At 41.0% G+C, this 27,313-nt stretch overlaps 1 protein-coding gene and 1 long non-coding RNA gene across 2 annotated transcripts; one reads left to right on the forward strand and one right to left on the reverse strand.

The window, feature by feature from the left end:
* The first annotated feature begins 1,525 nt into the window (after positions 1 to 1,525).
* Positions 1,526 to 15,512, forward strand: LOC146679594 (protein NLRC3-like). The gene is made up of 9 exons (XM_085450248.1): positions 1,526 to 1,692; positions 1,948 to 2,049; positions 3,042 to 3,120; positions 3,282 to 3,468; positions 3,597 to 5,397; positions 6,309 to 6,482; positions 6,758 to 6,925; positions 14,268 to 14,314; positions 14,463 to 15,512. Exons 1-9 carry the CDS (start codon positions 1,574 to 1,576, stop codon positions 14,999 to 15,001), a joined length of 3,216 nt encoding a protein of 1,071 aa, XP_085306374.1. The 5' UTR covers positions 1,526 to 1,573; the 3' UTR covers positions 15,002 to 15,512.
* Positions 15,455 to 27,313, reverse strand: LOC146679595 (uncharacterized). Its single transcript, XR_014918550.1, has 2 exons — positions 27,244 to 27,313; positions 15,455 to 15,519 (listed from the first exon to the last, which is right to left on the reverse strand). It is a non-coding gene; the product is annotated as an uncharacterized LOC146679595 (long non-coding RNA).

Below are 27,313 nucleotides of genomic sequence, written 5' to 3' on the forward strand. Positions count from 1 at the left end.
ATCAGCTGTGTGCAGCTTAGTTCAGCACAAATCTGCCGCTCCATAGTTCACGGTAACGGACTCACAGCTGGACCAACGAGGCCGAGTGTGTCCGCCACTCTGAGCTACGTTCGTGTTTGTGTACTTGTAGTTTGTACTTTGAGTTCACTCAGAGCCCACAGAGGACGCAGCGTACGTGATGACGTCACAGCCCTTTACCTCCTTTACTGTCACTGTGATTAATATTTACACACGAGACACCTGCAGAGCTCTGACGCTAAGCTAGCACACAGTATGCTAACACTAAGCTAACGCTAAGCTAACACTAAGCTAGCGCTAAGCTAACGCTAAGCTAACGCTAGGCTAGCCAAGAACCCAGAGTGACGTAAAGCTGAGTAAACACTGACCCCAGACCAGCACCGTGATAAAGTGAGCTGCTGCTGCTGAACTTGAACAGGTAACAAAGTGATGAGCAGTCAGGCTGCAGGTTTCTACCTGTTCATGTTTCTACAGTAGAATCACTTTGAAGTGTCTTTGTGCTGTTTCATCTTTGATTTGTGTTCATAAACACTCAGAGAAACATCACGTGACCTCATCAGGATCTGTGTTGGTGTGTGGGGCTGTACCTCAGCTTTATGTTGTTACATGCTCATTTGTTCATTTTAACATCAAAGTAATGTTATGAGGAGTAATGAAGTAACGTACTCCATTACTTTTAATTAAAGTGTTCTGTGTAATATGTGTAATAATGACTGTTTTGAGTAATGACCAACACTGATCACAACAAAGAGGAAATGCCTCCAACATGCACAAACATTTGAGCCACAACATGCAGTTAATGTGCACAAATGTCTTTGATATGCTGCTCAGTGATGGTGGTGACTGTCAGAGCAGAGCTACTGAGAATCAATAAGTAATATCAATGATGGGATCAGAATCACTAAATTCTTCTCATCCCTGTCAGTATCATACATGTGCTGTATAATGTGATAAATGTAGAGGTGCTGGCTGTTCTCTCACTCTGCTGTTTAGCTGTAAAGGACGCCTCCCTGCCTTTGTCTCATTCATGACCTTTAATAGTCTCTTCTAACATGCAGAGATCTGTATGATCTGTTTCATAGAGTCTAACCAGCCTGTACAGGTAACAACAACAGTCACTGCATCACTGACACACAAACGTCATCTCTGTCAATAACAACATTCATACATGGAATAAAAACACATCAGTGGATCATTGCTGGAGCTGATGTTTGTGCTCCTGGTGCAAAGGCTCTCAGTTTCCTCCTTGAAATAACATCAGTGGTGGGTCAGCGACATGCTTTCTTTCCCTCTCAGGTTTAAATATCTGGGACTCTCCACCGTTTGGTTTTAGAGCTGAAGAAGCTTCTCTGATGAAACGTCTTCCAGAAACTTAAAGACGTCTCTTTTCTCTCCAAGCTCCTTAGATCACATGACCTGGATGACTGAACCTACAGACATATTGACCTGGTTTCATGGTCACATGACAGGTCAGAGGTCAGCGACTGTAACTCAGTTCCTCCTGTTAATGTGAACTCACTGAGTGTTTGTGGTTTACCTCTCAGACTGACTGAAGATGATGATGGAGGAAGAGGAGGACAGAGCAGAGTCTGCAGGGTCCAGCTGTCCGTCTGTGAGGAGTGACCGGTCCAAAGATTATAATCCAGCCTTCAGTGGTGAACCTGGAGCAACGAGGTCAGAGAGCTGAACTCACTGAGTAACAGAAATAATTCTGCACTGACATTATAATCAGTGTTGACTCTGGTTGATTGTCTGACTGTGTTTGTGAGCTGAGAGGAAATGAAAATGAGTTTGTAACAAAAATCAGTTTTGTCCAGTTTTCCTGTAAAAAGCTGAACTCTAATCTAAGAGGATGTTACTGACAGGAAACAGCTGCATTATCTGCAGTCTGTGTGATCACAGCTGCTTCAATCATGTTTGTGTCTGCAGAGGTCAGAGGTCACAGTCTGCAGGGTCCAGCTGTCCGTCTGTGAGGAGTGACCGGTCCAAAGATAGCAATCCAGACTTCAGTGGTGAACCTGGAGCAACGAGGTCAGAGAGCTGTGATGACTCCTTTACATGTTTGTGTTTCCTGGATAAATATGACCTGAAACATCCTCAGATTGTTACAAAGATTCATTAAAAAGAAAACAATGAAAGAGAAAAGATCCAAATGTTCGACTTGGTCATTTGCTGTTTGAGGACAGTGATGCTCATATCTGTGGGGAAAGTGTGACCTGAGTGGGTTCATGTTTGTCTTTAAAGAACAGAGCTGCTCTGATTCTCTTTGTGTCTGATCTGTTAAACAGTCTGAGAGGTCACACAGAGACCCAGCAGCTAAAGCCTGGATCATACTGGCTGCTGTTACTCCATCAGGACAACACTGAACCACAGTGGTGTGGATGTAGTGGATAAATCCCACCATACTGATGCTCAGAGTTAACCACAGGGAACAAAACCAGATGTTACCTTCAGATTGTGACCTTTGGAGTGGACGATGCAGATTTCAATAGAGAATAAATGTTGTTGTTTTTCAGCTGTGAAGAAAGAATCGAATTTTCTGAACTTAAGAATTTATGATGCTGGAAACAACATGGAGACTATAACACAACATTTCCACTGTGTTCATAGAATGAATGTAAAACTGTCAGACATTCATTAAATATGCAAAATGTCTACAGAAGCATCAGAGGGTCAGACGTGAAGCACTCAGTGATTTTGATCAAATGACTCATCAGTTATTGATCTGTACTACACTGATCTACCACGTTAGTAAAGCTGGTGTTCTGGTGGTGGAGGGAGACTCTGATCATGTTCTGGTTTTGGAGCAGTGATCTGCTGATGGTTCAGTTTGATGAGCTTCTTCAAAATCATCCCTGACATCACCACTGAAAGGACGTCCATGAAAACAGACTGAAAATTACTGATATGTTCACAATCTGAGAGTTTAAAACTTGACAGACTTGATTCAGATGAAGTTATTTGAGCAGAAACTCCTGGATCTTTATCCTGTGTTGATCTAATCCTTCATGGTTCCTCCACAGAGTGGAGCAGCAGAGCTCAGAGGTTCCCAGTGGTCAGTCTGCCCAGCAGCATCAAACACAGCTGGACTCCATATTTATGGTCTGTACATGTACAACAACTACTGTTACATCTGTTCTGTTCACAGTCATCTCCATGCTGCTCTTTGTAGACCAGTGGATCGTCAGTGTGTCCAACATGGATCTGATGTTTGGCTCCATGATTTCAGTCTGATTGGCTCATTCATAAATATTCTGTTCCAGCTGCTGGAGGACAACATCATCACTTTTGTGAAGAACGAGCTGAAGAAGATCCAGAAGGTTCTGAGTCCAGGTTACCCAGAATGCTTAGAGAGTCAGAGGAGCAGCAGCAGAGAGGCGTTTGTGAAGATCACAGTGGACTTCCTGAGGAGAATGAAGCAGGAGGAGCTGGCTGACCGTCTGCAGAGCAGTAAGAGGATTTATCTAAAGATTTAAGCTGCTGGATAAATGAACATTTTCCAGAGATGGAAGATGGAGCAACATGTTTTAAAGATTAGTTCTTTTTGGAATTGAGTGTTTATTTTTCTTCTCATTCAGAACTTCAAGCTGCAGTTTGTCATCGTAACCTTAAATCCACCCTGAAGAAGAAGTTCCAGTGTGTGTTTGAGGGCATCGCTAAAGCAGGAAACCCAACCCTCCTGAATCAGATCTACACAGAGCTCTACATCACAGAGGGAGGGACTGCAGAGGTCAATGATGAACATGAGGTCAGACAGATTGAAACAGCATCCAGGAAACCAGACAGACCAGAAACAACCATCAGGCAAGAAGACATCTTTAAAGCCTCACCTGGAAGAGATGAACCAATCAGAACAGTGCTGACAAAGGGAGTGGCTGGCATTGGGAAAACAGTCTTAACACAGAAACACAGCCTGGACTGGGCTGAAGACAAAGCCAACCAGGACATCCAGTTCATATTTCCATTCACTTTCAGAGAGCTGAATGTGCTGAAAGAGGAAAAGTTCAGCTTGGTGGGACTTGTTGATCACTTCTTTACTGAAACCAAAGAAGCAGGAATCTGCAGCTTTGAAGACTTCCAGGTTGTGTTCATCTTTGATGGTCTGGATGAGTGTCGACTTCCTCTGGACTTCCACAAAACTACAATCCTAACTGACCCTAGAAAGTCCACCTCAGTGGATGTGCTGCTGATAAACCTCATCAGGGGGAAACTGCTTCCCTCTGCTCGCCTCTGGATAACCACACGACCTGCAGCAGCCAATCAGATCCCTCCTGACTGTGTTGGCATGGTGACAGAGGTCAGAGGGTTCACTGACCCACAGAAGGAGGAGTACTTCAGGAAGAGATTCAGAGATGAGGAGCAGGCCAGCAGGATCATCTCCCACATCAAGACATCACGAAGCCTCCACATCATGTGCCACATCCCAGTCTTCTGCTGGATCACTGCTACAGTTCTGGAGGATGTGCTGGAAACCAGAGAGGGAGGACAGCTGCCCAAGACCCTGACTGAGATGTACATCCACTTCCTGGTGGTTCAGGCCAAAGTGAAGAAGGTCAAGTATGATGGAGGAGCTGAGACAGATCCACACTGGAGTCCAGAGAGCAGGAAGATGATGGAGTCTCTGGGAAAACTGGCTTTTGATCAGCTGCAGAAAGGAAACCTGATCTTCTATGAATCAGACCTGACAGAGTGTGGCATCGATATCAGAGCAGCCTCAGTGTACTCAGGAGTGTTCACACAGATCTTTAAAGAGGAGAGCGGACTGTACCAGGACAAGGTGTTCTGCTTCATCCATCTGAGTGTTCAGGAGTTTCTGGCTGCTCTTCATGTCCATCGGACCTTCATCAACTCTGGACTCAATCTGCTGGAACAACAACAAACAACCTCTACATGGTCTAAACTATTTAACAAACTAAAACTTCAATCTCTCCACCAGAGTGCTGTGAACAAGGCCTTACAGAGTCCAAATGGACACCTGGACTTGTTCCTCCGCTTCCTCCTGGGTCTTTCACTGCAGACCAATCAGACTCTCCTACGATGTCTGCTGACACAGACAGGAAGTAGCTCACAGACCAATCAGGAAACAGTCCAGTACATCAAGGAGAAGCTCAGTGAGAATCTGTCTGCAGAGAAAAGCATCAATCTGATCCACTGTCTGAATGAACTGAATGATCGTTCTCTAGTGGAGGAGATCCAACAGTCCCTGAGATCAGGAAGTCTCTCCACAGATGAACTGTCTCCTGCTCAGTGGTCAGCTCTGGTCTTCATCTTACTGTCATCAGAAGAAGATCTGGATGTGTTTGACCTGAAGAAATACTCTGCTTCAGAGGAGGCTCTTCTGAGGCTGCTGCCAGTGGTCAAAGCCTCCAACAAGGCTCTGTGAGTAAATCTGTGATCATGTTTATTTTTAAAATGTTGATTAAAAGTGGTCATAGATTTCTTCCATGACAGATCCATGTCCTAAAACCATGAGCCAGCGTAGTTGTATAGTATAAAAGAAAAAAGGAGAACTTTTGACTACAATATTGTAACTTGAATACTTTTGATACAGCCTTTAAACATAAAATTTATGAACAGAATCGGTGACAAAGGGCAGCCCTGGTGGAGCCCATCACCCACCGGACTTATTACTATCCAACGTATTGCCGGCTATGCCAACCAAGCTCTTGCAGTGGTTGTAAAAGGATCGAATGGCCATAAAATGTTTCTCAGTTTTATTATTTTCAGTCACATCTGTTTTTGATTATTAACTGAATATTTTAAAATTCAGGCTTTTTATGTTATACAAAACATCATATTTTCTTATGATGTCTTGTATTGATTCTGAAGGAATAGTTTTCATCAGTATCGCAGATACCAGCCTGAATTTTACTTTGTATTGGATCAGGAAGGAAATCAGTGGCATCACACATCACTTACAGCAACTTCAGTACCTCTTCATTTTAATAAACTGGGGGGAGGTGCACCAAGATTCAGTATGAGATAAAGAATTATTTTTAACTGTAAGGTTGGAGAAATCTGTTGTTGGAAATTGGAAGAACAGGTCATCTTAAAAATCACTGCATTGTAGTTTTATTCAGGCCCCTTCAATCTGTGATCGCTGTTGCTTTGCATTGTAAATGCTACTATTACAAAAGTCACAAATATTAGTGTATGTGTGTGTTGTTGGGTAATAAACCAAAAGAACAGAATCTACCAGCACCTCACTGATTTCTGCTTAAAAACAATAAAAAAGCAATAAAGCTCTGATTTGTTTGGTTGATCTTGTCTCCCTTCCCGCTTGATTTCAGACTGAGTGGCTGTAACCTGTCAGACAGAAGCTGTGAAGCTCTGTCCTCAGTCCTGAGCTCCCAGTCCTCCCATCTGACAGAGCTGGACCTGGGTAACAACAACCTGCAGGATTCAGGAGTGAAGCTTCTGTCTGCTGGGATAAAGAGTCAATACTGCAAACTGGAAACGCTGAGGTCAGATCAAGCGATATCGATTTTTTTTTCATCAATTAACATCATTTAATCAATTTAATTTGGAAAAAATTAACATTGTGTGTATGTTTTGTTTTTTTAATGAATCCATGCAAGTCACAGTAAACTGCCACATTTGTCTTTTGTAACATGAGGCAATAAGGATTCCAGCATGTCCTGAAACAGTGTTGAAATATTGTAAATGTAGTAGCTCCTCATGGCACCATGAATATACTTTAACACAAGTGTTTCATGTCTTCTTGTCATCCTTTCTTCAGACTGAGTGGCTGTAACCTGTCAGACAGAAGCTGTGAAGCTCTGTCCTCAGTCCTGAGCTCCCAGTCCTCCCGTCTGACAGAGCTGGACCTGGGTAACAACAACCTGCAGGATTCAGGAGTGAAGCTTCTATTTTCTGCAGTGGAGAGTCCAAAGTGTACAATTCTCAGGTCAGGATTCAGTCTTTTCTGATGATGATTTAAAACCTGAGTCAGGTCGATAAATGGCTTACTCATTTACAACAGACATGATTTGTTAAATCACCATATATATGTGTGCTTAAGTTTTGTGCTGCTCTGATTTATTGCCTGTGCTGTCTTTCAGTTCAGCTTTGTCGAGCCTCTGGTAGGATTTCTTTTACATGACCTGTGTAAAAACAAAACAGGAAACACATTAAGCTGAAGTAAGATGCACAATTTGAAAAATGGGGCACAAAAAATGTTGCTGCTTTCTGGAAAGTGCGTCTAAGAAGACCCAATGGAGAAAGTGAAGAGAAAAATCAAAGATTAAGAAAAAGAAAATGGCAGAGGCAGTTTCTTTTGGACTGCCTGCAGATGGGGCGAGACTCTAGAAACAGGGATGATTGGAGAAAATGCAAAGAGGCCATAGGATAAACCAGGAGATGAATACTCTGGTGTTCTGGGGATAGTGGGAGTGAGAGGGAGAGATGCCAGTAAATGATTTCAAGGATAAATTTCAGAGAATCAGAGCTAAGAAACCAAAGCAAGTGGGGAACTACAAACATGTGGACAGACTCATAATTAGGCCAAAGACACATTAAAGCAATTATTACAGGTTTAGAAACAGGGATGGATATGAAGGAGCTTAGCATGAATTTGCATTGAGGAAAGAATAGCAACGAGCATCAGAGGAAACAGTTAGGAAAACTAAGAGGATGTACTGGCAGGAATACTGCAGTACTTTAGGAAGAACTACACCAGTTCAGAATGTGTGGAGTACAGTTAACCCTTTACAGCTGATCGGAGCGGGCACGCTCTGTTTTGCGTAACTATTTTTAAATCCCAGTAGCACTGCAACCACGTAAGCTAGCGCAAAAATTTTTTTTGCATATGAAACCGGAGGAGTTGTACTTACATCTTATGCCATCAGCTTGTCCTAGGTTACAGTTTCCTTCCACATAAAGCTTTGCAAAAACTGCATAAAAAGCGCTTGCAGGAACAAAAACATAATATTCCAGAAACATGCCGATCAGCTGTTCGTAACACTTCCTACGTTGGAATAGACGTCAGCGCGAACTTTTGCATGTCCGCCATTACCTGCCCGAAACCGGAAGTGACGTCATTTTCGCGGAAATGTAGTCTTTTTTACTATCAGGGCCTTAGGGCCTATACTCGTCTTTTTAAAAGTTATCTTTGACTTTATGACTTTCTGTGTCGTTTCTGGGATGCTTAGGACTCATATTGCACTGCTGGAAATAGTTTATTTTGATGCATATGCTGCTTTTTTGCAAATTTGCACTATAATATTTATTTTCGTTTTTCCTGCAGTGTATAAAAATTGGTGTATTTCAAAAATAAAACTATGAAGACACTCAAAATAAATTTCCTGTGGTTGTGCAACTTTTTTGTATTTACAGTTTTGAGGGATAAGCCTCTTAAATTTCTCTAACTACAAATATATGTTAAAAAAGCAAAAACGATTTTCAATTTTTTTGTAGTTTATTGCACTTTTTTGCAATTTATGTAATTACTATGCACTTAATGAATAGATATTATTAAAATCTCGGCTATAATGGTTGTATTGATGTATAGCAACTTGAAATGCTCCCAAAAATGGCTCCACAGCAGGTAAAAATATAATATAAGCTCTAGTGGACTTGGTTCTATGGTAGGTCTTAAAGGGTTAAGAACATGAATGCAGACAGGAAACAACAGCAGCTGTTGTAAAGTAAATTCAAACTCCTTCATTAAATGCAGCTGGTTGAGTTGAAAACAATGGAGAATGATTGTGTTACGTTGTTTATTCTCTATAGAAATGGAGCAGAAGGAGTGCATGCAGAGCTGGACGTGGGCTGTATATACATGCGTGTATCTGTGTTGTCTGTGAGCAGAGAAAACAAAGCGCTGGAAATGTCCAGTGTATCATAAGCCAGCCAGTCCTGTTACTGCAATTCACTTCTTCACCAGAAAGTGTCACCATCAGGCTTCAACAGCAGTTTCCAGTATTAATAGTATTAATGAGCTCCAGGTAGTATGGATGGGAAAATGTAGAGATGCTGGGCAAACAATATGATCAAATCCACAGTGGGAATAATTGAAGTGATGACGGCAGGTGTAGAGAACAAAAATGAATCATATTGAAATGTTAAATCAGGAAAATCCAGGAGAAGCGGATAGTTCTAATGTTCAGTTTGTAATGTTGAATTCAACACAGCTCTTAAATGCATAAAAATGGCTTCACCTGACGTCAGACTGAACAATCGGATTAGCTACTGATATTGATTTAACCCTTTAAGACCTACCATAGAACCAAGTCCGCCAGAGCTTATATTATATTTTTACCTGCTGTGGAGCCATTTTTGGGAGCATTTCAAGTTGCTATACATCAATACAACCATTACAGCCTAAATTTTAATAATATGTATGTATTAAGTGCATAGTAATTACATAAATTGCAAAAAAGTGCAATAAACTACAAAAAAATTGAAAATCGTTTTTGTTTTTTTAACATATATTTCTAGTTAGAGAAATTTAAGAGGCTTTTCCCTCAAAACTGTAAATACAAAAAAAAAGTTGCACAAAATAGTTTTCCACCACAGGAAATTTATTTTGAGTGCCTTCATAGTTTTATTTTTGAAATACACCAATTTATATATACTGCAGGAAAAACGAAAATAAATATTATACTGCAAATTTGCAAAATAACAGCATATGCATCAAAATAAACTATTTCCAGCAGTGCAATATGAGTCTTAAGCATATGTGGAAGGAAACTGTAACCTAGGACAAGCTGATGGCATAAGATGTAAGTACAACTCCTCAGGTTTCATATGCAAAAAAAATTATTGCGCTAGCTCACGTGGTTACAGTGCTACCGGGATTTAAAAATAGTTGCGCAAAACGGAGTTTGCCCACTCTGACCAGTTTTAAAGGATTAAAGCAAGAAAATATGGTATTAGCATTAGCTGCCAATTCCTATTCACCTAAAATTTGCATTACCTGCTAATGGCAGTCTACTTAGCATTAACTCCTCACTAATGTAATGCTAATTCACATCAAATTATCTTTAGCTTTAGCATTAGCTGCTAGCTTCAGCCTACCTAGCACTAGCTGCTCACATTGTTAAAAGGGAAGAGAAAACAATATTAGCATTAGCTTGTAATAATTATTCACCCCTAATTAGAATTAGCCACTAATGGCAGCATACTTAGCATTAACTCCTCACATCGTTATAATGCAAATGATGCTAACTTGCATTAAATTAGACTGCTGTTATTAGCTAATGCTATTTAGCAGTAGCTGCTCACATTGCTATAAAGCAAAGGAAAACGATATGAGCATTAGGTTCTAATGCGTATTTGCCTTAAATTAGACGTAGGTGCTAATGGCGGCCTACTTAGCATTAGCAGCTCAGATGTTGCAATGCTAGGAAAAAGAGTGTTAGCATTAGCCGTTCACATTGTTATAAAGTTAAGGGAAATAGTGTTAGCATTAGCTACTCACATTGTTAAAAAGTGTTAGCATTAGTGCATAATGCTAATTCGCATCAAATTAGCATTAGTTAATAACGGCAGCCTATTTAGCATTAGCAGATAATGTTGACCTTGGCCCACTGGAAAAGTTCAGAACTAAAGATTTAGGAGTGTTTCTCGATAGCTCTTTCTCGGTTGAGAAACAAATGAATTCTGTTATTAAAACCAGCTGTAAGGTTTATATTGTTGATTGTCATTTATGCTTAGAAATATTTACTCATATATGCTTAGAGTTGTATAATCGATTGCATGATGATAGAGGTTTGATCCTTAGTAGTCTGTAAAGACTCTGTGTGCCTTCCAGAGTGCTCTGGCATGCACACAGCACTTGGGGCCATGAGAGAGGTCGTACCCTCTCTTACTGATTTATGGTGTAGGACAGGGGTCTCAAACTCAATTTAGCTGGGGGCCGCTGCAGGCAGAGTCTGGGTGAGGCTGGGCCGCATTAGGTTTTCCACAAGAAAGGCATGGTTAAAAAATTCCAATCTTCTCAAATCTCTTTATTTTTATTTTTAACACAAAATATGAAAAATAAATAAACAAATTAAGAATTAATAAGAAAAAAAATCAATCTGTAATACATAAATAAAACAATAATAAGATATTTTTAGTCAGTGAACTTGTGTGTATCTTTCAGTCTTCTATATCTGCTGTGTTTAGATTGAAATGTCTGTATTAACAGTTCTATAACCTTCTTCTGAACATGAATGGAACACTGTAGAAAATGAACTGTTCTTCTGAACATGGCTTCTCTTGCCTACTCCTTGCTGCTAGAGACCTGGCAGCGTTTCCTCTCGCATAGCCGAGCCAGATTTGGCCTGAGGGAGGAAGCAGTTGCGACCCTCAGTATGTCTTGATGATGATCATCCGTAAGTCTGGACCTGTACTTGGACTTATTGAAGTTCAAAGTGGAGAAGAGCTTTTGGCACAAGTATGTGCTACCAAAAAGGCACATGGTCCACTTGAACATTCGGGAAAGCCGAGGGAAACTAGGGCTCAAGTCTCTCAAAAATTGTCCAAGCTTGTCTGCTTTTCCACTCACCTCCCTGAACTTTGCTTTGAGTTCAGAGTTGCACTGCAGCTCAATGAGCTCCATTTGAAGCACAGAAGGGGCATCTTGCACATCAAAGGAGACGGGGTCCGCAAAAATGTGAAAGGTGGCTCTGTGTGTCTTGAAGTCAGCAAATCTGTGATCAAATTCCTCCTGTAGCCTCAAAATGACATCAACATACTCGTCAGCACTGAATGGTGTGCCTGCATCCACGAGTGCCTTGCATGCTGGGAAATGGCAAAGGTTTGTCTGAGAGAGCTGAGCTTTCCAGAGCGCCAGTTTTGTGGAGAATGCTCTCACGTTGTCATAGGCAGCACTGACAAGTTGCCCCTGGCCTTGTAACGTCTTGTTCAGTACATTAAGCTCATGTGTCATATCAACAAGAAAAGCTGAGTCCATGAGCCATTTGGGATCAGTTAGCACAGGAACACTAACTCCATCCTTCTCCATGAAGGCTTCACTTCTGCTCTCAACTCAAAAAGTCTCTTTAATACATTTCCCCTGCTGAGCCAACGTACCTCAGTGAAGTCGAGCACATCCCCATATTCTGACTCCATTTCCTCTAAAAAAGCACAGAACCTTCGGTGCTTTAAGCCCCTGGATCTGATTTGGTTGATGCATTTCACAACAATAGACATCACATTGTCAAACTTCAGGCATTTGCTGCAAAGGACCTGCTGATGGATGATGCAGTGCAGAGCAATGGCCTCCTCCACGCCTTCCTCTTCCAGTTTGTTTTGTGCCACCAGTCCATTTTTCCTCCCTGTCATTGATGGCGCTCCATCTGTTGTTATTCCAACAAACCTCTTCCATGGCAAACCAACATTCTCAATGGCATCACACAGCTTGTAAATATCTGCTGAGCGGTGGTCTGGCCATGCATTGGAATTACTGTGAGTCTCAACGCGTAGAGAACGTCATTTCTGCTTCTTTTTCTTGCAACCGTAGCACGGCGATCGGCAGATAAAAAGCCGGTAGCAGTCTCCTTTGTTTTTACACTCGATGTTCATGTCTTTCATGACGACACGAACACCGTGGCGTTTGCAGATGGTAGAAAGTGCAGGGATAGCGAGCGCAAAAAAGGCGACTGCTCACGGCGCCGGGCTGTTGTTACAGGAGAAAGAAGCGGAAATGACACCGTGACATATAACAAATAACATCAGCTGTTTCTGATGTTAGTTGTTTTGACTGCTTTTACATTATATTGAAATATATGTAATGTTCATGTTTGCTGCAATGCAAACGCAGTGATGCAAATAAAAACATCGAGCCACAAATTACGGTGCGACCCTATAATTAGTCCGGGTTACCGGGGACTGTTGTTGCCGATGAACAGGTGTCGCTATGTGACTGCAGACTAAATTGGGCTGCATTGAGTTCATGACTTTTCTTTTATCCCGCCGCCTACGCATCACTGTGAGAGTTAATATGAGATCTCTCTCTGTGGAAAAATAACTTTAAATCCCACTGACGTGTGTATAAATCTATATACGTATAATGTCCCGCTGGGCAGCAACTTAAAAAAACAACTTTTTTTGAAGTGTTGTGAACGCAGCGCGCTGGGGCGAATGTCGGCGTTTGCCCAATAGAAAGGAGGAAGCCAGCCAGGCACAGGAAAGAAAGAAACACTCCAGGGCAACGCTGCTGGAACTTTGACTCATTGAGAAATGTTTCCCTGCTTGCATCAAGCCCGGCTGGTGTCCCCTGAGATCCATATCCCACCCTGATTGGTGGGTTAGTTCAGCTCCGCCCACAACACTGTAAAGTGTCATACATTATCAAACTAACATTACATTTTCATATTAAGGTGGGGCCAAAAACTATCGTCCTGCGGGCCGCAATTGGCCCTCGGGCCGCGAGTTTGAGACCCCTGGTGTAGGAGGACACCTGCTCTGTGTCTGGTTAAGTATAAGAGCCCTTTGTTAGGGGGACCGCTGGACTCTTAGCACCAGCTTTGGGGTCACAGGGTCACATCTGGAACACACACACACACACACACACACACACACACACACACTATGCACAGACTGGTACTCTTTGTTCATACCTGTGTAAGACGTCATAATGAACTTGTGCATATTCATGTAAGCTCAATAAAGAGCAGTGTTACGAGGGAGCAGACGAGAGCGACTGAGGTCAAGTGAAGGAACGGCGCTGTCACAGTTCTCTCCCTCATCAATTGTCTGGTTCCAGCGGTGGGTCTGTGCTAGACGACCCATCACCAGCTTTTTCCACTGGTTACCAGTACGTGGTAGAATCCACTTCCAGATCTGGTTGTCTTTAAATCTGTGAATGGATTGGCTCCATCTTATCTCTCTTTAACAAAAGAATCCAAGTGGAGCCCTCAGGTCTGCAGATAAGCAGCTTCTGACCAGAACTAGACGTAAAAACAGAGGTGAGCTTTATCGATGGCTGCAGCCAAACTCTGGAACAGTCGCCCTTCACATCAGGTCGTCACCAACACTGGACATTTTTAAAAGCCGGTTGGAAACACATTTGTACTCTGTAGCTTTCAATCCTGACCAGTCTTTATAGTCATTACTGTGTATGTTTCCTATTTTCTCTCTACTCTGTGCAGCACTTTGGCTCAAGCTGTTTTTAAATGTGCTGATAAATAAATGTAGATTTCTTTGAATAAAACAGTGGAGCCGAGCTTTGAGCTCAGTGTGTAACAGTGTGTGTGTGAGAGCCATGTAATGTCCATGTGTGCATGCTGACTGTGCTGCTCTGACCCCCCTCCTCCTTTCAGGGTGGAGCCTGCTGGAGTCCGATGGTTGAGACCAGGTCTGAGGAAGTGTAAGTGTGTTTTTAATGGGATTCATGAAAACAAAGCAGCACACATTCAACCATCTTCATCATGTCAGGAGTCATCATCAAAGTGTCAATCAATGAACAGATGATGGATCAATAACTGCAGCTGGATTGTGTTTGTTCTCTCCATCAGATTCCTGTCAACTCACAATCGACACAAACACAGTGAACACAAAGCTCCAACTGTCTGACAACAACAGGAAGGTGACACGTGTGGAGGAGGTTCAGTCATATCCTGATCATCCAGACAGATTCGATTTTTATCAGCTGCTGTGTAGAAATGGTCTGACTGGTCGCTGTTACTGGGAGGTCGAGTGGAGAGGAAACGTTTTTATATCAGTGAGTTACAGAAGCATCAGAAGGAAAGGAGGCAGAGACTGTGTGTTTGGAAGCAATGATCAGTCCTGGAGTATGTACTGCTATGATGATGGTCCTCGTTCTGTCAGGCACAATAACAGAGAAACATCCATCTCCTCCATCTCCTCCTCCTCCTCCTCCTCTGTCTCTAACAGAGCAGCAGTGTATGTGGACTGTCCTGCTGGCACTCTGTCCTTCTACAGAGTCTCCTCTGACACTCTGATCCACCTCCACACCTTCAACACCACATTCACTCAAACTCTTTATCCTGGGTTTATGGTCTGGTATACTGGTGGGTCAGTGTCCCTGTGCTGAGTGGAGTGTAAAGAGTGTCTCCTGTTACAGAAACACTCTGACTGTTGAACAGATAGTTCAGTCTGTACATGTCTGTCTCTTTCACTCACAAACACGTTTTCAGATTCATGGATTCAATCAGTTGATGTTTGAAACTCTTCTAAATGATTCCTTGTAAACTTCTTCCTCTTCAGTCACAAACAAACAGGAAATGATGTCACATGTGTTCCTGTCCACACAGCAGAATGAGTCTATTGCTGACAGTGATGTACAAACAGAGTGAGCATTTCTGAGGCCCAAAATAAACTGAGTAGTTCACTGAATGAACAATGGACTGTGAGCTCAGTTCCTTCATCATTAGTATGGATTATATATGTATATGTATTATATTAGTATCATATATATCAGGTGCTGCTGCTTTCAGTCATTGTGCAAATGTGCTGTTTGTAAGCTTGTAAAGCTGCAGTCAGCTGAGACTGAAGAAGTCACCTGATCAGTGAGCAAACGTTTCTGAAAACGTCCAGATGAACAGAATCAACCTGTAGCGACTTCCACAGTCGCTACAGGCCGGGGATGGAGCCTGCCTATTTGCCTGACGCGCTGTCAAAGTTACGCAATAATGCGAGAGATGGAATTGTTTGCTCGTTTAATTAAAGTGCTTTGGGATTTTTTACAGAGTAGTATCATCGGCTCCTGATTCAAACTCTTACAACATCACAGGCTCTAATATAACGAAGCGAACATGTAGTGCAGCGGTCAACAAAAACTACGGCTACCCAGCCCTCCTCTCTGTCAAAATCAAAACCCGTGAATGACAGACTGACAACGCCCATTTATGTCACCGCTAGCACCCACGTGACTCCCATAACAACCAAACAAATAAAAACCCAGTGATCATCAAAATTCAATACATTCAATTATGGCTCCTACACACCAGCCCCTAATTATTAGGATCCCTTCTAATAATTACCCATAATTAACCAACTAGGAGACATAAAACATGCAGAAAAAAGTCAAGCATTTACTGTATTTCAATATTACCCGCAGGAATCCTATAGGTAATCTTAAAGTCTATTTTTAAAGAAAAATGAGAGACATTTTATGTCCAAATACAATCAAAGTCTGATAATTGGACCCAGAAGTCTTTAACTGTGATCTGCCTCCAGCAGTAGACACAATTTAGTAATAGGTCGATCCAGGCAACTAGTCTGAGTTTTAATCCGAACTTGACGAACGAATCCTCTTCGGTCAGGAAAAGTCTTTATCACACGTCCCATTGGCCAAGAGTTTCGAGATGCCGAACTGTCCATGATGAGAACCAGATCTCCCACGATGAGGTTCCTTTTTACTCCAATCCATCGCTGACGTTCCTGTTGCTGTAGTAGGTATTCCTTCACCCATCTTTTCCAAAACAAGTCAGACATGTATTGGACTTGTTTCCATCTTCTGTGTGTGTACATATCAGTGGAATGGAATACTCCTGGTGGTAATATCGGTGAGGTCTTTAACAGAAGAAGATGATTAGGGGTCAAAGCTTCCAGGTCGTTAGGATCCATTGAGGCTTTGGTAATTGGGCGGCTGTTAATGATGGCTTCAACCTCACAAAGTAATGTATGAAGACCTTCTTCTTGCATTGAAACGTCTGAACGCATTAACGAAAGAGTCAGTATCCAGTGATGGAGCAACCTCAATGTGAACAGCACGGATAGCAAGGCAGGTGAATATAACACCATATCTCTTCACCACGCTCCTACTTTTTACACTGAAGGGTCCGAAGTAATCCACTCCCACCCGCGTGAATGGAGGTTCATCTGGAATGATTCTTTCATTGGGCAAATCCGCCATCTGTTGATTCACTGGTGGAGCATTAAGACGTCGACAGATGACACATTTAGATAACACTTTTCTTATTGCTGTACTAGCTCCAATCAACCAGTACTTTTCTCTTAGCTTAGACAGCATGTGGTTACGACCACCATGTCCAACTTCCTGATGTATGTGTCTAAGCAAGAGCTTGGAAATGTGTTGATCCTTTGCTAGTATTATGGGATGTTTCACCTCAACCGGCATCGATGATCTACCAAGTCTCCCACCTACTCTGAGAATTCCATCATGCAGCTGTGGACAGAGTCTTCTTAGAGGACTTGATTTTATAATGGGTTGTCCCTTCTCCAGACTCACAAGCTCCAAGGAAAATCTCCTCTTCTGACAGAAATTGATAATGACAACCTCAGCTTTGTCCAGATCTTCCACTGTAAGATTCTTAATCACAGATGTTCTCTTAAAGTTCCTCAGCTTTTCTTCCACAAATGATTTCTGTTGCTCTTTGGTGACCTCTGACTGTGATAAGCTTGAACACAATTCTCTCCTTTTCTTCGCAAAGGACAGAAGCAAGTCCTTAAATTTTAACAGCCATGCCACTGACTTCTTAAGACGTGTCCAGGTGGAAAAATGTTTAAACAAGCGAGTAACAGAATTTTCTCCAGCTTGCTCAACACTCACTGTGGCAACTGTTTTTACCTCAGGATCATCAGATGCAAGCAGACTGATGTCATCTGGGTAGACAGGCCATTCACTCCTAGATTGTAGAAGATACTGAGGCCCAGACAACCACTTTGTATTCTTCATAAAAACATCGACTTTCACTCCTCTTGAGGCCATATCTGCTGGATTGCTGGCAGTGTCCACATATCTCCATTGCGAGGAAGATGAAACTCTTAAGATTTGTGAAACTCGGTTGGCCACAAAAACCTTGAATCTTGAAGTTTCACTCCTGATGTATTTAAGAACAGAAGCACTGTCTGTCCAAAACACAGAATCCAGAAGTTCCATCTGCAGCTCTTTCCTCCAGAGTACATCTAATCGACTGGCCATGGTTGCTGCAATGAGCTCCATCCTCGGGATGGTAAAGGATTTAAGAGGAGCGACACGAGCTTTTCCCATAACAAACGCACAGTGTCGTTCTGAACAGATGTTTTCAATCAGCAGATAGGTCACTGTTCCATACCCATCCTCACTGGCATCACAGAAATGGTGCAACTGAGCACTCTTGATTTCTCCAAATCCATCAGGTTTCAAACAACGACTCACTTCAAACTTGCTCAATAGCTGGAGCTGCTGGAGCCATGTTAACCATCTTTTGGAAAACAGCTCGGTTACATTATTGTCCCAGCCGATTCCTTCCTGGCATAGATCTCTTAGGATTTTCTTAGCAGTTAAGACCACAGGACTTAGCATTCCAAGAGGATCATAGATAGAACTGACAATTGAAAGGATTCCTCTTCTGGTAAGCGGTCTGTCCTTGAGCGCAATCTTGAATTTAAAAGAGTCTGATTTTATACACCATTCCACGCCCAAAACTCGCTCGGTCATTGAGGAATCCAATTCCATGTTCAACTCTTTCATTCCTATGGCTCTGTGACTTTCAGGATTTGATTCCAGCACTGCAGGCTTGTTGGTGATCCACTTTTTGAGCAGAAATCCTCCTTTGGCACACAAAGAAACCAACTCGTGGTACATTAACAGTGCTTCCTCATCAGTTTCAACGGACACAAGACAATCATCCACATAAAAACAGTGCAACAACTTCTTCACAGCTTCCTCACTGTAGAGATGTCCAAAGTCATCCGCACACTTTCTGACTGCAAAGTTGGCACAACTTGATGACGAAGTTGCCCCGAAGAGATGTACATTCATCCTGTATTCAGATGTTGGTTGTTCCAGATCACCTTTAGGCCACCAGAGAAATCTCAATAGATCTTTATCTTCAGCTAGAATCATGACTTGATGGAACATGGATTCAATATCTCCCATAACTACAACTGGCTCCTTCCTGAATCTTGTGATCACTCCTATTAAAGAGCTTGTAAGATCAGGTCCTTGTAAGAGTTGGGAGTTTAAAGATGTTCCCTGATAACTCATTCCACAGTCAAACACAACTCTGAGTTTCTTCTTGGTCGGATGGTAAACACCATGGTGTGGTATATACCACAGCTTGCCATCATTGCGATTGATCTCCTCTTCCGGGACCTTTTCAGCATAACCTTTAGCCAGAAGCTCATTCATGAAGACTTTGTACTCCGTATGAAACACTGTGTCTCTCTCAAATCTCTTTTTTAGAAAGCGCAGACGTTGTTGAACAACTTTCTTATTGTTTGGCATACTGATACTGGCATTCCGAAAAGGTAATGCTATCTGGATATGACCACCCACATATTTGGCAGAGTTAGTCACTATTTCCAGAAATCTCTGATCCTCTCTTGACAATCCAACCTGCTCATCAACTTTGCTCTCAGGAAAGTCATTCTTGAACTGTTGCTGCCAAAGCTCCTCCAGCGTGACAACAGAAATTCTGTTGACTGTAACTTGTGGATGCTTCTGATCACCTGTAGCTTCACAGTTTCCTGAAAGTGGTCCATTGATGGTCCAGCCAAGCCTTGTCCTTACGGCATACGGTCCTCGATCCACACTACACACCACTTCCAGAGGCTTTGGGAATGTTCGTTCCAATCAGAAGTTCGATTCCTGCATTTATTTGAGGCAGGGTTATGTGTTTTAAATGTGCCCATCCTTCAATATCTCCTGGTGTTGTAATATTTCCTTTATGTACAGGCATGGACTCCTGTGTGTACACTTTTGGCAGTTCCAGAAATTCGTCACCACAAAGAGCGGCAACCTCCAGTCCTGATAAAGTGTTGCTGCTCACAATTCTTTCCTGGCCCATGGTTCTGAGGAGGATGTTTCCTTTCCTTCCCTCAAGGTGAAGTCTGCGCATCAGACTCTCAGTGCAGAAAACTGCTGTGCTCCCTTGGTCCAAAAAAGCATACGTTGTAATAATGTTGCTTCCTTTCTTTGACTTTACTTGGACAGGCACAATGGGCAGTTTACAATCCTCGTCTCCAGCCCCTGTAAGACCACTCGACACCAGTGTGCTCACATGCGGCTGCATGTTCCTGTCGGTCTTTTCAGAAGGTGAACTTTCTTTGTGCAGGATGGTGGGATGTTTCCGGCTGCATTTGGAACAGGAAATCCTCTTACGGCAATCTTTACTGATGTGTCCTATACACAATCAGCCAAAACAGATGCCATTTTCCTTTAAGAAGGTTATCTTCTTCTCATGAGCCATTTTTCCCAACTGTGCACAGACGTCCAACATATGTCTTCCTCCACAACAAATACAGACGTTTCTTCCAACCTGATTAATTTTCATTTCCATTTCCGCAGGCTTAGGTGTACTCTCCACAACTTGCATAGTGGTGGCAAAGCTTGTTCCTTTATTTCCAGGTCTGCCTTGATACTTGGCTTTACTCATTCCTTTTATTGGTAAAGAAAGCGGAGAATCTTGAATATTACCGAATACAGGATCAGTTAATATTCTTATTTGCTTCTCCAAAAAGTCTGCAATATCCATAAATTTGGCTCTTCTTTTATGCCTTTCTTGCAGGTCACAAACATGGCTTCTCCATTTGTCCCTAAATTTATACGGCAATTTTTTAATAATGTTCACCATATTAGAAGGCATGTCCAAATCACTCAGATGCTGGCTGCACCTCCTCCATTGCATTACAGCATCCCCTGAGGAACAAACTGTAGTTCTGAAGAGCTTTTACTTCCTCTGTTTTAATTGATGGCCATGAAAGTGCCTTGTCCAGATATGCAGCTGCGACCTTCTGTTCATCGCCATAGTGCTCCTTTAACAGTGATTTTGCCTTGCGATAACCACGATCCGAGTTCATTTGTTGACAGCTTCTCACCAATTCCTTTGCATGGCCTCTTGTGTACAATTCCAAAAAATATAAACGATCGCTGTTATTCTTCGTATTGCACTCAACTGCATTCTCAAATGCTTTAATAAATGAATAATATTGAAGTGGATCTCCATCAAAATGAGGTATTTCTCTCTTTGGTAAAGAAAAGAGGCTTTGTTGTTGGATTAAGAGTGTTGTTATTTCGTTTTGTTTAGTCATTATTCCAATAACATCATTTTGTGGTTCCAGTTCCACCATACCATTTGTATAACAGTCATTTTGTCCATTTGCATCAGATGGGTTTGAAGGAATAACTGAATATTGTCGAGGATGCTTATTTTGAGAAGATTCAGTCAGCACGGCTTGTTGCATGACACATTCCTGGGTTTTATCTTTTCTCCTGTTTTTAGTTTCAGCATTAGTCAATGAATTTTGTTTTGCAGAAATGTGAGGTATAAATTCCAATGCATCAACATTAAGGGTTTGTTTAGATCTTTCATGGGAAATGTATGAATTCATTCCATCTGAAACTTTTAAAGATCCTTTTTTGCTTGTTATACTTTGAGCTTTAAGGACATTTATTGTAGCCATTTTTTCAGCAATTTCAGTGTCCAATTTTAGCCTTTCCTTTCTTTTACGAAGACGTTCCTCCTCTTCTTCCAGTACATGTTTCTCATCCAATAATTTCTGCTTTATCATTAAAGCTGCCAACTCTGCCTCAACTTTCATACGAACAGATGAAGTTGAAGTCACAGCCAGCAGACCCAGCCAGGCTCCACCATCAGCCAGCAGGCCACAGCCAGGCTCCACCATCAGCCAGCAGGCCTAGCCAGGCGCCATCATCAGAAATTCCGCTTCCGGGTCCTTCGTGGTGGCCGCCTCGTGCTCTCGCTTCAGTATGCCACCCAAGAAAGGCCCAACACCAGAGGAGGTTGAGGACATTAAAACCTCCCTCGGAGCGCTGTGCGGAGACGTGGCCGCAGTCAGGGCACAGCAGGAGCTGCTTCTGGGGCTTCTGGAGGAGGTAAAACAGCTACGCCTCCAAAATGCCGAGAAGGACAGACGGATCATGGATCTCGAGCGGCGGGTGGATGAGCTGGAGCAGTACACCCGTACGAACGACGTGGTCATCAGCGGTATTAAAATCAAGCCGCGCTCGTACGCGCGCGCGGTGGCCGGGAACGTCGGGGAGCCCAGCGACGAGGAGACCCGCTCGGTGGAGCAACAGGTGGCGTCCTTCCTCCAAAGCAAGGGGATAGAGATGGACCTGGAGCACATAGAAGCATGTCACTCACTGCCCAGGAGGAGTGACAGACCGCCGGCCGTCATTATGAGATTTGTCAATCGGAAGAACAAGGTCGCACTGCTGAAACAAGGACGCAAACTGAAAGGCACGGACGTTTTCATTAATGAGCATCTGACACGAAAAAACGCAGACATCGCGAGGAAGGCAAGGCAACTGAAGAAGAACGGTAAAATACAACATACATGGGTAACAAACTGTAAGATTTTCATTAAGCTAAACGGGACACCAGAAGAGGCAAAAGTACTGATAGTGAGGAACATGGAGGATCTGGACAAGTATAACTGACACCAATGTATCAATTACACCAGGAAATGACATGGACACGTTGAAATTAGTTCTTCAACAGAAAGTAATTGATCTAGATTGTGAATATAAGGAGCATAATATAATAGATCCAGAAATAGATTCTGAAAGTAACTTTCTCTCTTCTTTTGTTAAAAATTGTAATTATTTCACTCAGGAACAATATGAAAAAGAAATTAACCTAGACGGGAAGCTCTCATTAATTCACTTTAACAGCAGAAGTATGTACTCTAATTTTGATTTCATTAAGGACTATTTGCAACAATTTTCTCGCCCCTTTAGTGTTATAGCCATCACTGAAACTTGGTTCAATGTCGATAAAGGAATAGATTTTTGTTTGAATGGATATGATTTAAAATACATGAATAGATTAAATAAGGCGGGCGGCGGGGTTGCTATATATGTTCATAACTCTATAAAATATAATGTTGTAACAACTATGTCTATGGCTATTGATGGAATTTTGGAATGTTTGACTATTGAGATTATGAATGAAAAAAAGAGAAATGTTATAATAAGTTGTATATATCGGACACCCAGTTCAAGTATTGACACTTTTAATGAATGGATAGAAAAAACGTTTGCTTCGGTGAACCAAAAATTACTATTTATCTGTGGTGATTTTAACATTGATTTGCTAAATCCAACAAGGTTAAAAGCCATTGATGACTTTACTGACACAATGTACAGCTTATCACTATATCCAACAATAACAAAGCCAAGCAGAATAACATCACATAGCGCCACTATTATTGACAATATTTTTACTAATGTCATGGATTTCCAAATTAATAGTGGCCTGCTTGTCTGTGATATAACTGACCACTTACCAGTTTTTACTTTGTGTGACTGTGATTTAAAAAAAATAGATACCAAGATCATGATAGCAAAGCGAACAATAAATGAAGAAGCAATTCATGCCTTCAATTTCGATTTAGCACAACAAGATTGGAGTTCGGTGTATGAAGAGTCAGATGTGGACAAGGCTTATGATAATTTTCTAGATATTTTTACTATGTGGTACAATAAACATTGTCCTGTAAACGAACACATGACAAAGAAAAAAAAGATAAAAAGTCCTTGGCTCACAAAAGGAATTATTAATGCTTGCAAAAAGAAAAACAATCTGTATAAACAGTTTATCAAAGTAAAAACAAAAGAAGTGGAACAAAGATATAAAGCATATAGAAATAAATTGACTGATATTATAAGAACGAGCAAACAACTTTATTATAGAAGAAGATTATATGAAAATAAAAACAATATAAAAGGAACTTGGGATGTGTTAAACAACTTAATTAAACAAGGATCTTCTGGAACATCATATCCTGAATATTTTACTGATGCAAATGGTGAAAATCACAACATGAGTAATATTGTCGATGGGTTCAATAAATTCTTCATAAATGTTGGCCCTGAACTAGCAGCGGACATCCCGTGTCATAAAAATGAAAATATCAGTAATATAAAATCAAATCCCTTTTCACTGTTCCTCTCAGCTACAAATGAGCAAGAAGTAATAAATATCACATTAAAATGTAAAAGTAAGTCTTCAATGGATTATCATGACATAAATATGTCTGTAGTTAAACAGGTTATTCTGAATATTGCTAGTCCCTTAACATATATCTGTAATTTATCATTTCAGTCCGGTTGTTTTCCAAAAAAAATGAAAATTGCGAAAGTAATACCACTATATAAAAGTAATGACAAACACAGTTTTACCAATTATAGGCCTATTTCTCTACTGCCTCAATTCTCAAAAGTTCTAGAAAAACTTTTTAATTCAAGATTAGAAAAATTCCTTGAAAAACATCAAATAATAAATGTTGGTCAGTATGGTTTCAGAACGCAAAGAACCACTTCAATGGCGATAATTGAGGCAGTAGAAGAAATTACTGATACACTGGATAAAAATAAATATGCAGTTGGTATTTTTGTTGATCTCAAAAAGGCCTTCGACACAATCAATCACTCAATTTTACTGGATAAATTGGAAAGATATGGTATTCGAGGGAAAGCTGGTAACTGGTTAAAAAGTTACCTAACGGGTCGGGAACAATATGTTAGCATAGGGCATTACCATTCAGAGAAACTTGGTATTACATGTGGTGTTCCCCAAGGGTCAGTGTTGGGACCAAAACTTTTCAATGTATACATAAATGATATTTTTGATGTTTCTCAAGTACTTAAACTCATACTGTTCGCAGATGACACCAACATATTTTTCAGTAGCGATGATTATACTGATCTTGTAATGACCGTAAACAGGGAGCTACAATTAATAAAAAAATGGATGGACATAAATAAATTATCATTAAATATAAATAAAACTAAAGCAATGTTTTTTGGTAATTTAAAATATAATATAGAATTACCAATTATCATTGAAGGTGTACCAATTGATAATGTGAGTGAAAACAAATTTTTGGGAGTTATAATTGATAACAAAATTTCATGGAAACCCCACGTCAGACACATAAAAACCAAAATTTCTAGAAGCCTCGCAGTTTTGAACAAAGTGAAACAATTCCTTGATAAAGATGCACTTCGTACTCTGTACTGTACCCTGGTTCTTCCATATCTTACATATTGTGTGGAAGTGTGGGGAAATACATATAAAAATACAACTAATCCATTAGTCACAGTACAGAAACGAGCACTGCGTATTATTCACAAGGCTGGTTATCTAGATCATACTCACAAATTCTTTCTTCAGGCAAAGTTACTTAAATTCCAGGATCTGGTTAATTACAATACATCCATAATTTTTTATAAAGCTTTTACTAAGCTTTTACCGGCAAATTTACAAACTAGATTTGAAATTCGAGAAAAGGTTTATAATGTGAGAGGCTTTGGAGAATTCAAATTACCCAGAACTCGAACAACCCGTAAAGGTTTTTGTGTGTCTGTATGTGGTGTGAAAATCTGGAACAGTCTGAGTTTACAATTGAAACAATGCAAAAATATTCATAGATTTAAATTTCTCTACAAACAGTTGGTCTGGTCACAGTATACTCAATGATGCTTTAGTGTGCTCTGTAATGTCTGTCCTCTTACCATTGCTGGTATGGATTCCAAAATAAAAAAAAAATAAATAAAGTGTGCGTATGTATGTACATATATGTACTTGTGTGTGTAGATATATATGTATGTATATGTATGTGTGTCTGTTACTTGTAGTTATTACTGCCTGTTACCTGTGGTAATGCAATTTATAATTTATATATTCTGTATTCAGTTATGAAGGCTCTAATTGTTGGTTGCGAGCTGCCGCTTAGATGCTTGTATGTGCCCGGAGCTGTTGATGGGTCTGTATGCAATGATGGGCGTAGCTGCGGGAAGTTTATTGTTTTTTTTGTTGATGAGTGAGTATAGGGGTGGGCTTTAATAAGTTTTCTTCGTCCCACTCCTTTTTCAGGCAATTTTTGTTTTTTGTTTTGTGTATTTTATGTTCAATATAGGTATTTGTTGTGCCTGAAAATGAATAAATAAATGAATGAAATGAATGAATGAAGATCTTGATGAAGAAGTTTTGTGGCTTTCAACATTTGAAACACTATCACTTGGCTTGATATCATCCTCCACTTCTGTCTCAGTATTTGATGCAACATTGTTTTCCAATAAATTGATTTGCTTTGGACAAACGGCAGCATTTTGTTCTCTTTGATTTATCCAGTTCTGAATTTCATTTAAAAACACATTGGTGTATTTCATGATACTTGAAAACCATTCCTCTTGTTTTATTACTTCTTCCTCTGGCACCAAAGACAACACCTCAACATGTGAACTTGAAGCCTTTTCACACAGTGCCTTTAAATCCACCAAATACTGCTTAATTTGAAAAAGATTTTCATTGTGTTGCATGAGCGCTTTCATTTTTTGTATTAGTCCTTTCATTTTATTAACATATATTTTGCATTCATTTTGTGATTTTTCGATTTTATTCAACAATGCCTTTCCAGTCATTTTTCTTTCTCTCTTTCCCCCCAAATCATTAGAGGAACAATCATCACCACCTGTTTGACTCATGATTTTCCCGTTTGTTTGTTCAATTTTTTATTTATTTATTTTAATCTTCAGTGATCATCCATTAAAACATATCCTCTGGAAGCCACAATAGACTTTGACCATAAAATCCTTTCAACGTAACGGCACTTTAATTGTCCATCTGAACGTCATCCAAGCAGCATAATTAATAAGACGCAGCGCAGACATCAATCCAAGAGCGCAGCCAAAAACGTTGCACATTTAACCAACATTTATTCCATTCAGTGTCTCCTCTTGAAACATCTCAGCGCTAATGCAATGTCGCTTCCTTTTCCACAACCAGACATGCACAGGTATTCTTACCTGCGCTCCTCAGAATTGCGTCAGGTGTGTCGGTGCTGCTGGGCTCACCCATTCAGATGCGCTGCACTTACTTGGCGTCTTTCAGGTTCCTTGATCTGATTTCTTTGATCCTGCTTGCGGCTGGCTTCTCCAGAATGCCGTTTTTTTGTTGACTAAAGATGTAGCGACTTCCACAGTCGCTACAGGCCGGGGATGGAGCCTGCCTATTTGCCTGACGCGCTGTCAAAGTTACGCAATAATGCGAGAGATGGAATTGTTTGCTCGTTTAATTAAAGTGCTTTGGGATTTTTTACAGAGTAGTATCATCGGCTCCTGATTCAAACTCTTACAACATCACAGGCTCTAATATAACAAAGCGAACATGTAGTGCAGCGGTCAACAAAAACTACGGCTACCCAGCCCTCCTCTCTGTCAAAATCAAAACCCGTGAATGACAGACTGACAACGCCCATTTATGTCACCGCTAGCACCCACGTGACTCCCATAACAACCAAACAAATAAAAACCCAGTGATCATCAAAATTCAATACATTCAATTATGGCTCCTACACAACCTTTTGGGATCAGCCAGCAATGCAGCATCATTGTTGTTCAGCTTCAGAGGTTTGCAGGAATGAACTGATG

This window comes from Copadichromis virginalis, unplaced genomic scaffold (assembly GCF_057382275.1).
Source record: "Copadichromis virginalis isolate Kocher_CV1m ecotype Utaka unplaced genomic scaffold, C_Virginalis_male_GT1.1 unmapped_scaffold_1, whole genome shotgun sequence".
Lineage (NCBI taxonomy): Eukaryota > Metazoa > Chordata > Actinopteri > Cichliformes > Cichlidae > Copadichromis > Copadichromis virginalis.

Bases quoted from the DNA above. Each gene is read 5' to 3' on its own strand.
- LOC146679594 (XM_085450248.1), top strand. From the start codon at position 1,574: ATGATGATGGAGGAAGAGGAGGACAGAGCAGAGTCTGCAGGGTCCAGC. The intron at 1,693-1,947 runs GTCAGAGAGCTG...TTGTGTCTGCAG, and splicing joins GGTGAACCTGGAGCAACGAG to AGGTCAGAGGTCACAGTCTG. The intron at 14,315-14,462 runs GTAAGTGTGTTT...TCTCTCCATCAG, and splicing joins GAGACCAGGTCTGAGGAAGT to ATTCCTGTCAACTCACAATC.